Source organism: Primulina tabacum, chromosome 12, assembly GCF_025594145.1.
Source record: "Primulina tabacum isolate GXHZ01 chromosome 12, ASM2559414v2, whole genome shotgun sequence".
In the NCBI taxonomy this organism is placed as follows: Eukaryota; Viridiplantae; Streptophyta; class Magnoliopsida; order Lamiales; family Gesneriaceae; genus Primulina; species Primulina tabacum.
In genome coordinates, this window is record NC_134561.1 from 311310 (window position 1) to 332636 (window position 21327).

At 33.3% G+C, this 21327-nt stretch overlaps 2 protein-coding genes and 1 pseudogene across 3 annotated transcripts; 1 reads left to right on the forward strand and 2 right to left on the reverse strand.

The window, feature by feature from the left end:
- Window positions 1-4351: 4351 nt before the first annotated feature.
- On the reverse strand, window positions 4352-6600 carry LOC142521300 (uncharacterized). Its single transcript, XM_075624523.1, has 4 exons — window positions 6304-6600; window positions 6051-6156; window positions 5256-5388; window positions 4352-4704 (listed from the first exon to the last, which is right to left on the reverse strand). The coding sequence occupies exons 1-4, from the start codon at window positions 6440-6442 to the stop codon at window positions 4540-4542; spliced, it is 543 nt and encodes a 180-aa protein (XP_075480638.1). The 5' UTR covers window positions 6443-6600; the 3' UTR covers window positions 4352-4539.
- A 1314-nt stretch (window positions 6601-7914) lies between these two features.
- LOC142520939 (uncharacterized) lies at window positions 7915-13976 on the forward strand (annotated as a pseudogene).
- Window positions 13977-16525: 2549 nt separating this feature from the next.
- Window positions 16526-20382, reverse strand: LOC142521026 (eukaryotic translation initiation factor 3 subunit I-like). Of its 2 annotated transcripts, none has more exons than XM_075624209.1 (9): window positions 20199-20382; window positions 19566-19773; window positions 18695-18910; window positions 18455-18582; window positions 18144-18263; window positions 17953-18042; window positions 17672-17758; window positions 17485-17564; window positions 16526-16794 (listed from the first exon to the last, which is right to left on the reverse strand). In XM_075624209.1, the coding sequence occupies exons 2-9, from the start codon at window positions 19747-19749 to the stop codon at window positions 16719-16721; spliced, it is 981 nt and encodes a 326-aa protein (XP_075480324.1). In that variant the 5' UTR covers window positions 19750-19773; window positions 20199-20382; the 3' UTR covers window positions 16526-16718. The 2 variants fall into 2 exon arrangements, with proteins under 2 accessions (XP_075480324.1, XP_075480325.1); XM_075624210.1 differs by having other exon boundaries at window positions 19566-19770; window positions 20199-20354.
- Window positions 20383-21327: the final 945 nt, after the last annotated feature.

The following is a 21327-nucleotide window of genomic DNA, read 5'->3' on the forward strand; positions in this document are numbered from 1 at the left end:
TACAATATCAGGTCCTGTAGACTTGATTAAAGGATGTGGTAAAGCACAATTTTTGTTATCTAATGGTACAAAATTTTTGATCAATGATGCTTTATATTCACCACAATCGAAAAGAAATTTGTTGAGTTTTAATGATATATATTCCCATGGGTATGATACTCAAACAATGAATGAAGGGAATAAAAAATATATGTGTCTTATCACATATAAATCAGGAAAGAAATATGTGATTGAAAAACTACCAATGCTCCATACTGGATTGCATTATACACATATAAGTCCGATTGAATCAAACATAGTAGTTGATAATTCTTCAATATTAACCAATTGGCATGATCGATTGGGACATCCTGGTTCAACAATGATGCGAAGAATTATAGAAAATACACATGGTCATCTGCTGAAAGACCAGAAGATCTTTCAGAATAATAAGTTTCAATGTAAAGCATGTTCTCTTGGAAAACTTATTATAAGACCATCACCAGCCAAAATCCAAACTGAATCACCAATGTTTATTGAACGTATTCAGGGTGATATTTGTGGACCAATCCATCCACCATGTGGACCATTCAGATACTTTATGGTATTGATTGATGCCTTCAGCAGATGGTCACATGTATGTTTATTGTCAAATCAAAATGTTGCATTTGCAAGATTACTTGCTCAAATAATAAAATTGAGGAATCAATTTCCCGATTATACAATCAAGAAAATTAGACTTGATAATGCTGGTGAATTTACTTCCCAAACTTTCAATGATTATTGTATGTCTATGAGAATCATTGTTGAGCATCCTGTTGCTCATGTACATACACAGAATGGATTGGCTGAATCATTGATTAAACGTCTGCAAATGATTGCTAGACCAATGATTATGAAAACAAAGCTCCCTATTTCTCTATGGGGACATGCAATTTTACACGCTGCTTCATTAATTCGCATTAGACCAAGTGCATATCATAAATACTCCCCATTGCAGCTTGCATTTGGTAAAGAACCAGACATTTCTCATCTGAGAATTTTTTGATGTATGGTGTATGTGCCTATTGCACCACCGCAACGAAAGAAAATGGGACCTCAAAGAAAGGTTGGAATTTATATCGGTTATGATAGTCCATCAATCATTCGATATCTTGAACCTCAGACAGGCGACGTGTTCACAGCACGTTTTGCTGATTGTCATTTTAATGAGGAAATCTTCCCAATGTTAGGGGGAGAACAGAAACATACCGAAAAGGAAATTACATGGTATGTATCATCATTGTTACATCTGGATCCAAGAACAAAACAATGTGAAAAGGATGTACAACAAATTGTACACTTGCAAAGAATAGCAAATCAAATACCAGATGCATTTGCAGATACAAAAGGGGTAACTAAATCATATATACATGCTGCAAATGCCCCTGCTCGAATTGAAATTCCAAAGAAACAAATGGAAGATGCTCATGATGTCATTAAACGCCTGAAGCATGGAAGGCCAGTCGGTTCCAAGGATAAAAATCCTCGAAAAAGAAAATTCATAGAGAAACACGATGATCACAAAATAAAGAATGACGTTTTCGAAGAAACACATGATGATCACAAAATAGAGAATGTTGTTCCTGAAGAAACACATGATGATGAAAATGTTCTGTCAGAACCACAAACTGACGAGAATCATGAAATATCTATCAATTATATTAATACTGGAAAAATATGGAACCGAAAAGATATAGATGAAATTGATGATATATTTTCTTATAATGTGGCAATCGACATCATAAATGATAACGAAGATCATGAACCAAAATCTTTTGGTGAATGTAAAAATCGGCAGGATTGGATAAAATGGAAAGATGTCATCCAGGTTGAATTAAATTCGCTAAATAAACGTAATGTTTTTGGACCTATAGTCCTTACACCTGAAGGTGTAAAACCTGTTGGATACAAATGAGTTTTTATTCGAAAGCGAAATGAGAAAAATGAAATAGTAAGATATAAAGCTCGACTTGTTGCACAAGGTTTTTCTCAAAGGCCTGGAATTGATTATGAAGAAACGTATTCTCCTGTGATGGATGCAATTACGTTTCGGTATTTGATTAGCTTGGCGGTATCTGAAAATTTAGAAATGCGTCTTATGGATGTTGTTACAGCTTACTTATATGGATCACTTGATAGTAATATATATATGAAAATCCCTGAAGGATTTAAGATGCCTGAAGCACAAAGTTCAAAACCCAGAGAATGTTATTCTGTGAAATTACAAAGATCATTATATGGGTTAAAGCAATCTGGTCGAATGTGGTATAATCGACTAAGTGATCACTTGATGAAAAAGGGATATGTAAATAATTCAATATGCCCTTGTGTTTTCATTAAGAAACAACATCCGGATGCGTAATTATTGCTGTATATGTTGATGATTTAGACATCATTGGAACGAATAAGGAAATTCAAGAAGTTGTGTCATACTTGAAGGAAGAATTTGAAATGAAGGATCTTGGAAAAACCAAGTATTGTCTGGGTTTACAAATTGAACAAAAAGAATGTGGAATGTTTGTTCACCAGACAAATTATACAGAAAAGATCCTTAAACGTTTTAATATGGATAAATCAAATTCTTTAAGTACTCCAATGGTTGTTAGATCATTAAACATAGAAAAGGATCCATTCCGACCATGTGAAGAAGATGAAGATATTCTTGGTCCAGAAGTACCATATCTAAGTGTCATCGGTGCCCTTATGTACCTTACAAATTGTACAAGGCCTGATATATCTTTTGCCGTGAATCTGTTGGCAAGATTTAGCACATATCCAACAAAGAGACACTGGAACGGAATTAAACATATATTCCGTTATCTACGAGGAACGACAGACTTGAGACTTTTGTATTCAAAAGATGTTAATCCAAGTATAATTGGTTATGCTGATGCTGGATACTTATCTGATCCACACAAGGCACGTTCCCAAACTGGATATGTATTTACTCGTGGAGGCACTGCAATATCTTGGCGTTCTCAGAAACAAACGCTCGTAACAACTTCATCAAATCATGCCGAGATTATTGCACTACATGAAGCAAGTCGTGAATGTGTGTGGTTAAAATCAATAACCCAACATATCCAAATTTCATGCGGATTATCATCTGATGAGAAGCCTGTGATACTATATGAAGATAATGCTGCATGTGTTGCTCAAATGAAAGAAGGATACATAAAAAGCGACAGAACTAAACATATTCCTCCTAAGTTCTTCGCATTCACCAAGGAGCTTGAGAAGAATAGATGTATTGATGTTCGTCACATTCAATCAAGTGAAAACTCATCAGATCTCTTCACAAAGGCACTTCCTACGTCAATATTCAGAAAGCACATATATAATATTGGGATGCGCAATCTACGAAATTTGTGAAGAATTGTTCATGTCAACATCAGGGAAAGTTTACGTGACTGCACTCTTTTTTCCTTACTATGGTTTTTATCCCAATGGGTTTTTCCAAGTAAGGTTTTTAACGAGGCAGTACAAAAAAACGTAATGAAGACATCATCGTATCATGATCATCATCACAAGGGGGAGTATTGGAAAATAATATTTAAAATGTGTGTATTGAATATCTGAATGTTGAATATTTGAATGTTGAAAATAAGAGTTGTAAATATTGAAAATTAGTGTGTGATGATGTAGGTAATGATGTATTTTATTTTTGGATTATTTGTAAAGATTTCCTATAAATAGATCTCTCATTTGTGAAGAAAATCACAATTGAGTAGAGAGAAAAATATTATAAAGTGTGTAGTTTGGTAAATTTTGAGAGTTTGAGATTTTTACTTTTTACCATAAATTTTTACTTTTTCACAACAAATTTCAATTATTTTCTATGTTTCGATCTTTTTCAACAAAACAACATAAAACAAAAAAAATAAATAATTATTTTATTTAAAACAGTAAATAATCACAAAGATGGGGCAAATTTGCGACGTTCTATCCATCTGAAAATCTACCGTGCAAAGCCCAGTCCACCATATCTTTGTGTCCAATTGCTTGTCTACTCTGCCTCAATTCACCTTTCGAAGGTTTATCCGTACAAGTTTCTTTTAGCTCCAAAGAACATATACATGGAGCTATGTCGACTTAAGTACGTCTTGGGGACAGAGATAAGCCCGAAGCCAAGAAAGAATAATTTATCAAGTTGCTGAAAAACATTTTGATTCGCTTTACTTCCTTTCCATTGTAACTAACCACCAATTATTTTTGCCAAACTAACTACTTCTAAACACAACATTTATTTATTTATTTTATTGTCAATTTTCTAGGAAACCCTCTTATCTCTATTTCCTTCCACGTATCAATAGATCTAACACCAAATACATAACAGCATATAAATATGGATAAGAAACCTTAAAAGATAAAACAGCATACAAATAAACATTTCAACAGAGGAGCTAAAATTGCCTTATTCACATAAATGTTTCATCATAGTTTACTTCATGTTGACATGCGTCCATGCTAACAGTCTCTGCTTGAGTTTCATGTACAGTGTGCACTTCAAACAGGCAGTCATACATCCCTGACTTTTAGCCTGACTTCAGAGGGAGAGTTGAGCGGCTTTTTTGGGCTTGAAGGAACAGAGTTGAACTTACGTACCAAGACTGTGAAACAAGGCACAAATAATACATAGAGGGCCCCAAAGATAAATGGTGCAGCAACAAGCCATCCCAACAGCTGCATTTTTCAAAAAAATCACCAAATGATAGGATAGTCTTAAAGATAAAGAGCAAAATACAAGCATAAATCTCCTAGGAATCAGAGCCCAATCACAGTTTGTCACGTTATGACTAATTGCATTTGTTGTAACCTTACTTCAATCTAAACACAGCTGCTAGTTCATTCATTTACACAATAACGGACGCAGAAGGCCATGGTACCACAGTTTGATGTTTTACATGCATAAATTTGTCCAATTATCCATAAAAAGAGAGATTGTTTTGACAAATTTCAATATTCCTGATTATTTCCTTGTATCTCCATCTCCATATTTTATAACTATAAGAAACTATGAATGAGCTAACTCGAGCTTTATCATAAACCATTTTGACTATCCTTATTCACAAGCATGAACAATCATTCAAATCAAGACGCAGACAAAATGGGATGCTCCCCAAAAATCTTATATACTAACTCATAACTAACCTAACATGTTGAACTACCTGCTTTAATAATAGCAAAAGAGACAAAATCTAGAGATAGATTTGAATATCAGATAGGTTGCATACTGCGTGGAAAATGCTCTGTAAAACTTCCTTTGATGCCTGTCCAGTCAAGACCTTCTTGAGAGCATCCGAGGTCAATGTAAATTGAGGACCACCAGTGACGATTTCACCGAAGCGTAAAAATGGAAACACTAGACTAAAAGTTGAAACCACATATAAAAGGAAGCCGTAATCAGAAAAATTCATAGGAAACAAAAATTACCGAAATAGAATGCCTCCAGCTGCAATCAGAGAGGTTACAACAACAGTTATATCATAAAAACGCCATATTTTCTCTTATCCATATTTTCTCCTATATTATGACAGACAAAATCTAAGAAGAAAAGCAAGATGGTATTTGTACACACATGCCAAAAGTTTGAGGGAAAGTGACAAAATATAAGAAGAAAAGCATGATGGTATTTGTACACACATGCCAAAAGTTCGAAGGTAAGTTAAAAGGAAAGAAGAAAAATGTGGCAGCTGTGGTAATTGGGTCTGCCAAACCATATACCACCATCTTCTAACATTTAAGACCAACAAGAAGTAAAATAGATAAAAGTCTTTGTTCTTGCAAGAATATTAACCCAACGCACACCTCCCCTCCCAAACAAGCTCGCCCAAGGGCACATACATAGAAAGACTAGGATTATGCATTCTGCAATGAAAAGTTTTAACAGTGAGTGGATAGCGGAAAGATATTGGTGGTGAGATAGCGATCTAAAATGAGACAAAAATTACTAATCCAAAAGTCTCCACAAACTCTCTGGTCTTAATTCAACATTGAACAGAATGAGAAAGCTCAAAACGAAAAATAACCTCAATTCAATAGGAGTGGCAATAAAATTAGCCAGCATTACAGTTGGAGCATGACATACAGATCCGAGTACAGCGACAGCGATGCCACAGAGAAACACAGTAACCCCTGGGTGAAGACAATATATATAATCTTCGAGTGATCTCACAAACAGAAAGAAGACAATAACCCAAACAGAAGTTTACTTGCTTCCATTTTTAGCACTAATTATATTTATTTAGAACACAAAAATGGGAAATTAACAAACACGCATACCACAGATGGGAAAGACTCCAATCGTGATTCCCAATGCCGCGGAGAATGCCAATTGCTTGGGCTCTGTTCCCCTGCGGAGAATTTGGAAAAGAGGGTCTACAACTTTTCTTCGGAACCAAGAACCCGCCCGATTCAGCATATCTATGCGATTCAAATCAATCAATAACCGCCGCGCACTGCCGAATGAGCCTAGCTTTATAAATTATAATAATTTTGAAGGAGAGAGATGTACGGTAGAGGTAGACGAAGATCATTCATTATCAGTAAAAGATTTTGCTATTTTGGTTTTTTAATAACATTAACGTAGCATTAATATAGTGTATATATATATATATATATATATATTCAACATTTTTAACATGTAATACAAATGCAATATTGAAATAAGAATTTTTATAACGATAGATATTTCTATTTTAAACAAAATAAATATAATAATTTGTTTGTCCAAATGGATTGATTCATTCACCTTTGAAATTTTTAACTCAAATCTCCAACAGCCAAATATTAATTATACGGTATGTTTACCTGAAATTCCAAAAAATGGATATCATTCATCGAAATGAGAAGTAGCTTCCAGTATCTTGCACAACACCATGTATCCACGTGCTCAAGCAAGCAACATCGCTTTTAATAGCAACAAGAAATCATTCATACACACCACTAATTATGTTCTTCATTAAACACAAACCACCTCAGTCAATAGATCCATCATCGCAATGTCCATGACAGAAACAAACAAACACCAATGAAAACTACAGGCACGTATGTATAGTTGTATACTAGTCAAATCAAATCCATATAACCAACAAGGATCAGAAAGCACCCCCACTCTGTCACAGATTTACCGGCATACCTTCATTGCAGTTGGAACATATATTTACATCATCAAACTTCAATGAATGCTGCTGCTGATGGTTAGAAACAAGCCATCTGATCCACAATCGATCTGCAACTACACTAGTACGTATTTATCCACCACAAGTATATTTAATCCGGCCGGCCGGCCAAAGCCATTGATCTCACCTCTTTCATGCTCAAATAACCAACCAACTTTAGTCCCCAGATATATATATTTGACATGTGAGAAACAAATAACTCCGTACCGAATTGAGTGAGATTTTACATAATCTCAAGAAACCAAATCCAGAAATGCCATTGCCGAAAACTTTCCGTTTTCTATGTTACAGAAGGAAATTTGTCATAGTTATGGCCAATTATATAAAAGTTGATGTATGTATGTATGTATGTATGTATGTATGTCGTGAAGAGCAAACAAGACCCGTCTCGTCCGAAGAACTATCGAATACATGAAGAGCAGCATGCATTCTAACTTAATCATTATATAATTTTGGATTTGTCTAAAAATGATATCATATTAACTACATTTATTTTATTATGTTATAATTATAATAATAGACTTTTCTATATATTTTATTTTTCATTTTAAAAAAATTCTACTCACTTTTATTTTAAAATCTTTTAAAGAAAACATTTCCTCTTGAGTTTTTTTTTTTTTTTTGGAACCAATACTTTTTAGCCGAATTGTCAAAAGAAATAATTTCCTCTTATTATTATTATTATTATTATTATTATTATTATATAATAAAATACTAATAATGGACGTTGGGGTTGAGCTGTTTCCGCCTGCCGCTACTCATAAGACATTCCAATTCTCTCTCAGAACTACAACTTGCGAGGAGGTATCTATGATCGTATCAATTTCGATTCTATCACTGGATTTGGAGATGAATGAATGAATTGTTTGTCCTTTTTGTATGTTTACGGCAGCAAAATGGAGGAGTTATTTCACTATATGAAGACCCTCCGTTCTCAAATGAACGGTATTTCCATCTCTTCCTGATATACTTGTTATTTGATAGCTTTGAATCAATTGAATTTTAAATATTTGTGGCAATTCGGAATTCGTTTCGTTATTTTCGAGTTATATGTTGAGGATTGATCGATAGCTCAATAATGTCCAATGTTGTCGAATTTAAAATTATTTTTGATTGATTAACACTGCCAATAATTGCAGATGTGGCGGATCAAGAAGCAGATATCCTCTGTTGAAGAGCATATGCACGGCACTACTATTCAAACTCTCCAAAATGATCTCGATATAGGTTTTCTACCTTACTTGTTATATTTTTTATTTTATTGTTTTCCTCTTGTTCTTTCCATTTCTTGTGCTGTCGTTAAATACCGGCATTGGCATTTGTAGCTCTTGTTTTGTTTATTCACGGTTAAATTTTGATTAATGTGTTCTTCACCTCGATGGATGTACTGATTATATTTCCAATTAGAAAATTCGATTAATGAATTCTTTGCCTCGATGGATGTGCTGAACATATTACCAATTAGAACTTGTAATTTTAGGTTCCCAATCTGTGAAGACGAAATGGATTTCCCCTAGCTAGCAGTCCTCTACTTGTTTCCAGAAGTTTTACAGTGTGCTAGTTTCTCTATTTTCATATTTCTTTTTTAATGAAATCTAGTGAAAAATGAAACAAGGCAAGTCAAAGAAGAAACTGTTCAGATGGCCAAGGCAAAGCAGCTGATCTGTTTGCAGATTTCTGAAAATCGTCTGAAAGTTGCTTCTCTCGAATTTGATTCGTCCACCCTCAATCAGGTAAAGCTTTTGGTTCAACTGATACTCAATATATTGATAGATCTTCGCATGTTATGTAACTATCAAACTCAATCACATTTCCCCCTCGAGAAACTGATAATAAACTTATAAATAATATTTGTCTTTTTATTCATTATATTTTTGGGATATCTTATTGTATATTACAAGACCGAAACTGTCAATCTAAAAGGTGAGGTTTAACTGAATCTGGAGCAGACATATGAAGGCCACACTTTCAGGGTTCACCATGTGAATCAATCTGTTTTCATTTTTTTTTCAGCTAATCCTGCTTTGATCTCACCTGGGCCACAAAGGCCTATATACAATAGTGTCTCGCAAACTAAGCATGGCGGAGATATGTTTATAGTCATATCTGGTTGAAACATGATCCTGTTACTTCTGCGGTTGTGCCATGTCCTCCTGATATTTTTTCTTAGTAAGTTGATCTTAAGTAATCTGGCGACGTCCCTCGAGTAGGTACTCTTGTTGTTTCTTACTTACAGAGATTCTTCATCGCTGGAGTACTCTGTTGTCTGAGTCTCACAGGTCCTAAAATTTTCTCATCTAGGTAGTTTTTGACATTCTTATAGTGCTCTTTGTAACCCACGTAAGCCTGCAATGATTAACACCCTTTGATAGTCAAACCATGATCAACAAGGTATCTATTGGGATTATATACACTTGCATCAGACATACAACAGCCTCAGCGGTTCCTCATTCAATTTCAAATCCACCTTAACCAAAAACAGTAACGAGTTTAATAGGTTGATTTTTATAAGAACTTGTGCCATGCGACATCTTCAAATGAAATACAAAATTGCATATTATTCATTCAAACACCTTTCGATCTCCAGAAAGAATTACAAGCTTATGACTTTCACGCACATGTTCTCTAAACAGTTTGCAGAAAAAGGTAATTTCAAGTAGGCATTTCTCTAAACACTTCCAACTAGATCTTGACCCTTGGAAGTTGTAAGGCAGCTTGCACCATTCTATGCGGATGCTAGTACACTGAATGCATTTGGAGGTTAATAGTATTTTTAAAAAGCACGTGAAAGTTACATATATGTTTAAAAAAATCCTTTATTTTCAGTTACCCTCTTCTTTTCTGTTTTAAGTTTACGTACTGAAAACATAAAATCCTCAAGAACACATTTGAAAGAGTTATAATTTATTTGTATGTGCTTTATAAGTCTTAACATATCTAGAATATTAGGGAAAATTCTCCTTTCTATGGAAGAATGGAGGTTGGGTCTTGTTTTTTCAATTCATGAATCAAACTACTCACCCTACTTCTGTCGGATCCGCTTGGCACGCAGACAATGGAGCTTATGCAACAACAAAAATTAAGCCTGTCAGCGAAACTTGTGGATAGAAGGTAACTCAAAGATCATGTATCACAAGAGAGACAATGAATCACTATATAACGGCACCATGGATTTCCAACAGTGGGCATTACGCAAAGGTTTCCAAGGATATTAGTCGAGAATTGAAAGGATGGCAGGTTTGACATCATACTATGTAGTATCCAGATCATGCTTGCTGTATATGTCACTTTTACAAGGCTGTGAATTTGACCATGCAGGAATGGATTGATGCTCACCAATTCGACTCAGTGACCAAAGAAGGCTTAGTGGTTTCTTGAAAATACCTTTTCCTTTTTGTTCATAAAACATTTATAATTAGTTAAATAATGAAAAGCACAATTCTTCAGATAGTAACATTACAACTCCCCAGGTTACTCTAAAGATTTATTGCAATATTACTTCAAAACAATAATGCATAAATTTCTGAATGAGTGCTTGAGCTCAATTGCAAGATGAAGCTATCATCAGTTGCATTTAATTTTCTTTTTTGAAGCAATCCAAAAGGCAAGAAATGGATTTCTCCTAATCAAACGGTATGGTACCTCTAAATTTAACATGATAATATGTTGTATGAATTCTGAGGTGCCACCAAAAATTAAATTTCCTTTAGTATTCTCTAGGCTTGTACGATAAGATTCAATTGGTACTAAGGCATCAATTATCTCTTTCTTACACTATTTTATAGTTTTTGGTCAAATCATGTATTCAATTTTCTTGTTTGATACTGAAGACATACCTTACCACCTCTCTGATAATCTAATCTATGTCAACCTAAACCGTTGCATCGCTAGTTTCAAATGATATTGATATTAATTATGATTTGATAATTCATTTCCCAATCTCAAGGAGGAACATTCGTGGAAAAATATGAAATTATATAACATGGACTTGTTAGGTGATTGTTGCATTCTCAGAGGGCAGTTTTATTATTGATTTGGGTTGATGTTCATGCAGGTAAATGAAAAGGCAAATGGAGATGGAACTGAAGGTACATTTCAACATGTTCTGTCAAGTGAAATGTACATTAGCATTTTCTTTCTTTTGCAGGATGAAAATGGCTAAGCTGTTAAACACAAAAAAATAAAAATTAAAAAATTTAATAATAATCCATTTTAATTTTGTCAATTCCAACGGAAAGCATTTTAATTAACACGTGTTTCTATTTTATTAGAAAGTGTAATGTTCACTTGTATATGATTGATAGGGAATACTTTAACTTTATTTTTCAGTGTTAGGATGCATTCAGTTTTGTTCTAGTCAAATAAGATAAGATGAACTGGACCATACTTCATTAAAAACCTAATGATGAGTTTAGCTTATTTTGAGCATGCGATTTTGTCCTGTGGCCAGATGTGCATGGTGGGGAATAATATGTTCCTGCCTCTAAAGCGAGTAAGCGACCATTCAATAGATCATCTGTAAGCATGTGAAACTTCATATCTTGGGATTGATGACCAACTTGAAAGGATAGATTACAGTTACAGAATTTGCCCAGTTATCAACATCTAATGGCAAAGTGTCTTTTCTGATAACATAACAGCGTGACTTCACAAGAATGGATATGTTAGTTTTGGTGCCGTCAATAGGAGTTTTGATTGCTACTGATCGATGATATTTATAATTTGTGCCATATATCGCATGTAAGAAATCTCAGAACAACTCTGTTCATGTTAATTATATTCACAAATATGACTAGACCATGCTAATTACCAGACTTTCTGAAAGATGTTGGTCAAACAGAAATTTTGGATTTAAATGCTGCTAAAGCCAACTTGGATAAGCTGGAACAATTGAAAGCAAATCTTCTTGTGGAGAATGGTAAGGTATGAATGTTAGATTGTTTGATTTATGTCATTATATTCCAGCATCTTGAAAATTTATTTTATTTAGATGATAAGAAATTATACTACCATTAGAATGCCAATTAATCATATGGTTGGTAGCTTTGTTGGGGTAATTTTGAAATTTTTTTTAATTCCGGGTATAGATGGATCAGTGAAATATTCATATGCACTCGATTTTTTTGTCTGTTCCGTCAGTCACCCAAAGATTGTTCTCAGAAAATTGACTCTGTTCTTCACTGACTTTGTGCGAGGGAAAGTTTTTGTGGTTATTTTGGGTGATAACTCACTGCATAATTTAACTTACTTTTGTTACTATATTGGTGTTACAGCTGAGGGAGTCTGTTGATCTACTGAAGTCTAAAATGAATTGTTTTAAGGTAACTCGTATAGTCACAATTTTTTTTTCAATTTTATCTCTTGTATTTGCTTTGTACGTATTTTGATGAACTGTTAATTAGCTGGCAGCTGGCCAGTTCTTGTGCAAATCCGGCTTTTCCGAATCTTTTTCTTGCAGAAATATACAATGCAACATTATAATTAGATTCCAACTGCCTGACATAGTGATTAATTGGTCTGGCACAAATTTAATCAGTGCATGAATTTATTTCTTCTTTTTCAGTTTGATTGGGAAATAAATTAATAGTCATTCATTGTTCTTTGTTTTTTATAGGAGCGTGGCAGTTGTGAATTTGTTATCATAATTTATTGGTTGGTTTTTAATCAAACATTATTTAACGTATGAATGTCATCTGGTCACTCAATTATTCACTGAAAGATCAAACCAGTTAAAGTTATTTAGCAAAAGCAAATGGTCAGCATAGAGGAGATTAGACTTTTAAGCTTCCCACTTTCTGAATCATGTTAATTATCCATCTAGCAAGTCTAACTAGTGAAATGGTCCAATTGTTGATTATGATGGACGACATTTGCAGCAAGAACTTGTGAAAATGGATGAGAAAAGCTTGGAAGAGGAGCTTCGAGCACTCTTATCTGACAAAGCTGGAGAATACGAGTATGTGCAATCTCTGCAGTTCCAGATTAGGAAATTGAAAGTAAGTTTTACCAACTCTTCCTTTTAGATCTAACAATTTACAACCAAGGCAGCAATTCACATCTGTCTTGAGCTCTAAAGTTTCTATCCTAATCTCTGATGGTTTGTTAATGTGTGTGTGTGACCTTCAACCTTGGAAAACTGACAATGATTGTTAATATTGTGATGAAGAAGAAAGTTTGGATAAGCTGCTGAATCAAGCAGCTAGTGATATTTTGTTACAGGAAATGGGCCAACAATTAAATGGAGAAAGACCCATTATACAAATATTCGGTTATTTTTTTTGGAGAGTTTAGCGACTAGCTGTGCTAGGGAAATTACAATTGTACAGAGCAGTGTCTCCGGGAAAACTACCTTACAATTTCGTATGTATTAATTAATATTTACCTATTTTGATCCATTTATTTGGGAGTGTTGTTGTCGTCGCAACATATTTGCTATCTCATCTTTAATGTTCATTATTTTAGGAAATTTCGCACAAGGTTAGGTGCTCTTGTGGAGAGGATTTCAACGTTGAGCTGGATCCATGTGCTTGAAGACTCTCGGGAAGAATGTTGGAATTCTCGTCCTATATTTTTGTACCAGGTAAATGTGCCAGAAAGTGATTTAGAGTAGTATATGGTAGGCCAAAATCAAATGGCAGAGATGATGTGATTTCATGTGTAACACCGAATGCATACAGTTCAAGGTTATCATACTTTTCTTTCAGCAAAATTGCAAGTGGTGCCTTCATTTTTTAGGCTTCTATAATGAAATCCAGATTATCTTATAGAGAATTTAAGTTTTACCTCGCGGTTGGTATGGTTTTGAAGGCGGCAGGGCGGATTGGACATCAAACTAATTTTAGCCTTATTTTTTATATATAATTTTAAAAATAAAAACTAAAATAAAATAATAAGAAATATGATAAGAACTAACCAAGGGTGTTCAAGTTCTGAGTCTTCGAAGTTTTTACTTGGAAAGTGACCATGTATTTGAAACTTGAAAGAAAAAAGTATATCAAAATTTCAGATCAATAAATTAAATTTGTAATTTCAAGTTATTACGTTTATTTACATATTTAATTTCAAGTTATTACGTTTATTTACATATTTTAAATACATAAACAATTTTTATAATATTTTTTATACTAGAATAACTTAATTATTAAACAAATTTAAAAACACGTAAGTTATTGTTTAAGTAAATATAGTAATAATAATCATATTTATTATAAAGTGGTGTAAATTTACATGTATTTCAACAAAGTCTTAGTTTAAATATGTCCAAATGCATTAGTACTAATATTTTTATTTGTTAATTGAACAAATGAGCCGAGCTATAGCTCACAAACCATGAAAATGAGCATATTCACGAACATGTAGATGAGTCAAGCTCGAACCAAATAAATTACTTGAACTCGAGCTTGAGCCTATGAGCCATATGAACGAATATGTTCAGGAATAGTAAACGAGCTGAGCTCGAGTTTCAAAATAGGCTTGTGAGCCTATAAACGAACATGTTCACGAGCTCACGAGTCGAATATTCTTAAGTTAGAGGTTGACTCGATAAGATTAACAATTTCAAATAAGCTTCTCATCTAGCCGAGCTCCAAGTAACTCGTGAGTAACTTATTTTGTTTGCATTCTTAATTGTATCTATATGTTTCGTATATCTCATAATCTCCAATGATAAATGATATGGGAAGAAAATTTCTCTCCTTAATAGCACAACGCCATTTTGTCTTAATAGAAAAGTATCTATGAATATGTAATCTGTAAAAATAGTATTCTTGACAAAAACAATATTGTTACTATATCTGTTGCACCTATTTTAATATCACAAAACATATAATTACAAAAATATTTTGGTTAGATTGTGAGCTTTCAAATTGATAAAACAATTAACGAATATATCAATTAGAAATTGTTTTTTATAACAACTAGAAGTTCTATAAGTAACACATTAAAATTGATTGAATGCACTGTTTGCAATGAAATTTCAGCTAGCTACACAAACCAGTATTGATCCTTGTCACGAGAGCATACTTTCATATATTTTCATATAGGTTTGTATACTCTTATATATGTATAGAGCGATTATGTTGCTCACGTCTTTGTTTTTTATCTTGAACACAATTCTCACGGGACAAAGTTTTGGGTTGGACGAGCCATATGGCATAGTAGTGACCAGACGAGATCATATTCTAGAAGAGGAGGTTTTATTAGTTTTTTAAATTGTTTTTTATTGGATTATAGATTATGTATTTTGATTTAGTTGTACAAATATTTCAGTTTGTACTTATGGATTTCTATATGAGATATTTATGGATTATTAACACTATGTTTGGATGAATAAAAAATAGAATTTAGAATTGAATTAGATTTTAAATTTATAGATTTATAATTTCATTTTGATATTTGGCATAAATCGTAAAATATTTTTTTAGGATTGAATTTGACAGTTAAAAATAATATTATTTGACAACAAAATTATATATCGAATATTTTTTTAAAATATCTTGTTTATTAATAAAATTTATTTAAAATATTCATAAATTGTTTATCATGATATTGAATAAAATATTAGCTTTAAAAAATAATCAGAAAAAACCATGTTGTTATTAAATAATTTGTTTAAGAATTAAAACATGGATAAAGTTCATCAATACGTTTTGACCAAACAAAGTGGGACGAAATGTATAATTTGTATTTATTTATTTTTTGAAATAGGAAGTGAAAGAATCTTTGACCCACAATAGATAGAAGGAAATTTATTCAATCACATAGTTCAAAAGAATATGACATTACTTTACCACTGAGTTAAAAAGACACTACTTTCGATCTAACAGAAAGAAAATTTAATTAATTAAAATTTCATCAAAAACCAATTCCGTTTTCAAATATAATCATTACAAAGGCATTAAAAATATCTTGAATTCCAAATTCCACCAACCTTCTTTTTTTTTCATTCTAAACACACAGCAAGTTTAGTTATGCATGCATTAATTCAACGGTGCCATTTGAGATAAGGTTGCTAGATATATTAATTAAATCATTTTCAATAATTCATATATCAATTTGACAATTTATCAATAGTTCTTGTGCACAAAGAATTTTTATGTGATATAATAACAAATATTTATTTTTATATTTTGAAATCCATATCTCTTATAGTTAATAATAACTGTAATAAAAATAATTGACTAATTGAACTGCCAAACTTCTTGGCCACATGCAAGCATGCATGCATGAATGAGAAGCTAGCTCTATATATACTTGCCACTCTTTGGAGCACAAAATGAACTCTTCACAAAGATGCTTTCTCGTAAACAATCAATACAAGTAAATAAAGGTGAAATTGGATTCCTTATCAATACTATAACTCGATATTAAATATTACTGACAATCTTGCATAGTGATGTTAATATCAAGGGAATTGGAGTCTGGAAATCCCAAAAATAGAAAACAAAATGCAGTTACAACATATAAAAGTAAAGTTAAGGACGCAAAAAGTAAAACACCATTCCTGATGCCTCTTGATTAAATTTTGATGCTAAAATAGTCTGGATCAAAATGGTGCAATCTCACATATCCATCTTCACCTCCACTTGAGAAACTATAGACAGAATCAGACCATGAGCCAAAAAAATTGCATTAAACGTAGCACATATATTTTGGGAGGGCCAAACAAATGTAAAATCAGTAATTAGCAGGGGATGTCAAAGCAAATATTCAGTAGAAACACAGAGAAAAACATAACAAACCCAGAAACTTGTTTTGCACTGAACTTGTGCTAAAACCTTAAAACTGCTTAACAAGGTCAGATTTTTCTTTATTTTTCTCCATCGCTAATTGATTTTTGGAATCGTTCAGTTTGGGTTGGCCTCATCAATTGGGATAGGGGGTCTACCAGTCGAACAAACTAATAATCTTATGGAGTTATTAGACATAACCCATAAGCCATTGTTAATTGCGACCAATGACAATAAAGGAAAAAAGGATAAGAAGAAAGGGGAAAAGTAGAAGGGATAGCAACTTAAGGATAATATGTGAAGAAGCATACATGACAATGAAAATATCTAGAGCATGCAAAGTCGTAGATCAGGATATGGAAGATCATTCAAAAATATATATATATGTAACAGGTTTAATATATAAAACAGTCGCTATTTTTATTTTACTATTTATATGCGACCTGGAACTGTGGATTTTTCCAAGTGGAATAAGCAGGTTTCCAGTAGACCATTAACATGCAGCGGGAGCTCAAAAAAGAAGTATTAGCAAGGGAATAGGATTCAAATCTCACCTTTTCCCGTCTGGATTAAAAGCCAATGCATTTATCGGTCCAAAATGACCTTTTACACCTCCGATTTCCTCTTGAAGGATCTAAACACAGTGCAAGCGGAGAACAAAAATTTCATTAGAGAAATGTACATCCTCATTCTTCATCTGCATTACATGTTTAGATTCAAACATCAAAAGAATGATATCACCTTGTGATAAAACTTGGCCTCAAATTTTCCAGCACGATGATCAGTGGTGGTGACAGCAGATGCATCCTGACCACCTCCAAGGACAACCTAAGAAAACCATGAAACAAACGAAATCAAAAAAAAAAAGTGAATGCCAATTAACGCATGTTGGTAGCCATATCTCAAAGCTGCAAGTTTCATCTGCATCTGCGAGTAATGAACTAAGAACACATAAAATCTAAGTCAAATAACGGCCAAAATTGATGGCTGCACTAGATGGTCCACTCTATGGTGGCACTTACATGGTCAAGAAGTGGAGACATCGTAACTGCGTTGACTGGTCGCTCAGTCACATAGGTCTTGATGAGTGTCAGCGTCCTTGTATCCCAAAGCTAATAAATAAGCATCAATCAATTATCAACTCTATGGTGGCACTTACATAATGGTACAGCATTAGATAAAAAGATGGAAGGAGACAAAAAGACTAGCATACCTTGGCTGATTTGTCTAGAGAACCAGTCAGGAAATGTGAACTATCAGCTGACTTTGAAAGAGATGTAATAGCTCTTTTGTGGCCATCCTCCTTGTCAGACTCCTCAAGTAATTTCCCTGTCTGCAGTTTAAAAAGGGAAAAAAAGCAATTGGCTGCATATTGTTCAAAGAAGTATCTTTGAAAGTAACAATATGCAAACAAAACTTTGAAGAGGAATTGATCTCTTGGCATTACTTTTCTGCAGTATATTTTGATTTATCATCACAAACTATAGATTTCATATAAATCAGACATCTTCAGGAGAAAACAACCTCAGAATCCCAAATTCGTATTACTGAATCTTCGCCAGCACTAACGACAGTCTTGTTCAGAGGTCCCCAAACTGCTCTGTTAATTCTTCCAGTGGGTCCCTTGAGAACGAGAATGGATTCGCCAGTTTCTGCATTTCCACAGAAGTATAAGTTTTTCAGTTAATCACTAAAGTTTGTTTGGAAAACACCAAAGATGTGAGCCTCAATAAAAAATTTAAAAAAAAAAAATTATACACTCACGATCATCAGGGTCTCTTGCAATTCGTTTCATGTGAATAGCAGATGGCAATCCCACGAAAGGATCGGTCGTTATAACTGCAAGCTTATCACCAACTGCAAAATCAACTGATCTAGCGGGTGAATCAAAGTTGAATGTGAAAAATGGAGTTCCTGTTTGGACATTCCATAGCTTTGCGGTCTGATCTGCACTTCCAGTGATAAGCCTGGTTGAATCCCCTACAGATAGAGAAATAATATTTCACCGTGTCTCACATTACACCAATAACTTCTCTTAAATCAGTTTGGTATCTCTAGGTAAACAAATGATATAGAATACTATCCAGCTGAAGAAGAAATATGGGCCTTCTCTCAGTATGTGGAAATGTCATCAAATACAATATAAGTACCACACCTCTCTATCTAGTTCTTGTGTTCCACTTATTTCAAGATGCATATAGCATATACACTCAAGTACATGTGGGTGACTAAGACAGTGATTAGGCAATGAAAGACTTGGAGAGCAAATATGCCCAGTTGAATAACTAACTCTCCATCACACCTAGCTTAAAAGTTAACATAATGGTACTTTAATAAATAGCAAGTACATTAAATTTTCCCAGTAAATGTCTTGAAACTCAAACTGCATTTGCGTGCATCTGAGCTTTTTGATGTGTATCAAGTACTTCCTACATTCCTTCCCAACACATACACAATTACTCATAATCGAGAACCAAGAACACCCAACTTGAAAATCCAAGAAAACAGTCAACTTTCAACAAATCACTCTTACTCTCTCACCCTTGTGTACTCGCTTACAAGAAAGTCGAAAAAGGCATACAAAATACAACACAATGTAAAAAGTGACAGAAGTAGAGAGAGACTAATAACTAACTGGATACATCACAGGACCAAACAGCCCCGTTGTGGCCACGGTAAGTGCCGAGGCGCTCTCCATTATCGGCAAACCACACAGTGGGATCGTGGTCTTTAGCGCACGAGAAGAGCAAATCCCCCTCCCTGTTGTACTTTAGAAATGTTAGAGGCCTCTCGTGTCCTTTCATCAGTATTGGCCTCATATTTAGTCGTTCAAATTTCAACTGCTGCAAAAATGAGAAATTTTAAACAGAAACCAAACCCTAATAGTTGCGATTTATCATATGATGGCTTGATCTAATACCTTATACCCCAAAGTTGGACATCACTATTTCTAAATCTTAAGTTGTCGTTTACAAAAAGTTGTCATTAATTAATCACCAATTTAAACAACCACCAATTTATATTAGTATGCACAAGTACAAGTTCAAGCTAAAACTGAATAAATATCCTAATCAACATTACGAAAATAATACTCATATGATTTATTATACCTTGAACTTGTTTCTAGACACGAAACTACAACATTCAAAATATAGCAACAAACATATAAGATTCAAACTCTCGTAGTTCGAGCAATATAAATTCAAACAAACGAAACAACAAAAAACCGAAAACAAGGGTAGAAATTTAATAGGGTTCTCGACAATACCTCAGGAATGGCCTAAATGGAGCCAGAAAATGCTCGATCCTTCGATTCCTATTGCTCAACAATCCCAAATGAAAGCAGCGAGCAGCAATAAATTGGAGAGATTGGGGGGGGTTTACTTTTAGGAATGAAGAAGGTTTTGGGCTTGTAATCGACGGCAGGCCCATTTACTACCTAAAAACTAAAAAATAAAAACTTTACTATTTTGTTTCAATTAAAAATTTCGATTAAAATTTTGCAGAAAATAAAATGATTACAACTTCTGTGACTGTGCCATATTGCCATTTTGATTAATGAGAATAATAATAATACTTTTTCCTATCATACACATTTTTCATATATAGTACACGGAAATAGAAAAGGAGAAATGCATTTTTATATGTTTTTTGGACACTTCGTACAATTTAAAAAATAAAATCATTCATAGGACATTTATGAATTTATTTTTAATGAATAAATCACTTGACACCAACTATTCCCGAGTTAACAGGAAATTTAGAAGAGATTTCCGCGTTTGATATCAAAAACCAAAAGATGCTCAAATTCTTATTTTCTTAGAAGTGGCTGAAATTTGGAGCTTGAGGGGATGAGAGAATTTTCGAAAACAAGGCTTGTGGAGGCTAGGGTTTTTGATCACCCGCCTTAATCTGAATCATTAACCTAATTATCTTAATTATGAGTTAAAAGTTCCTTAATTAAATTTAATGATATAGTTAATGGACTAGTCCAACTAGTTAATTAATTATATTAAAATTCATAAAGAACTTTACTTGTTTAGCATGTTGGATTTGTAGAAGTACAAGTCTATTATACTTACTTCTCACTATATTTAATTTAATATTTTATAAACTCAACATTTGAGTTTAATATTTTAAATTCTTAAATTTTATAAATTCAATTTCTTGAATATATTCTCTCTAAATTTTAATTATCATAAATTCAACTCCTTGAATTTATGATCTCATAATTTTATATAAATTCAACTCATTGAATTTATTTATGATCTCATAATTTTATATAAATTCAACTCATTGAATTTATTCTCTCAACATGAACAAATGATCAAATGTTTGTCTGACCCTTAATGATTCAGAGATACAGCTAGTCATGTTTTCATAATTTTTCGTGATTC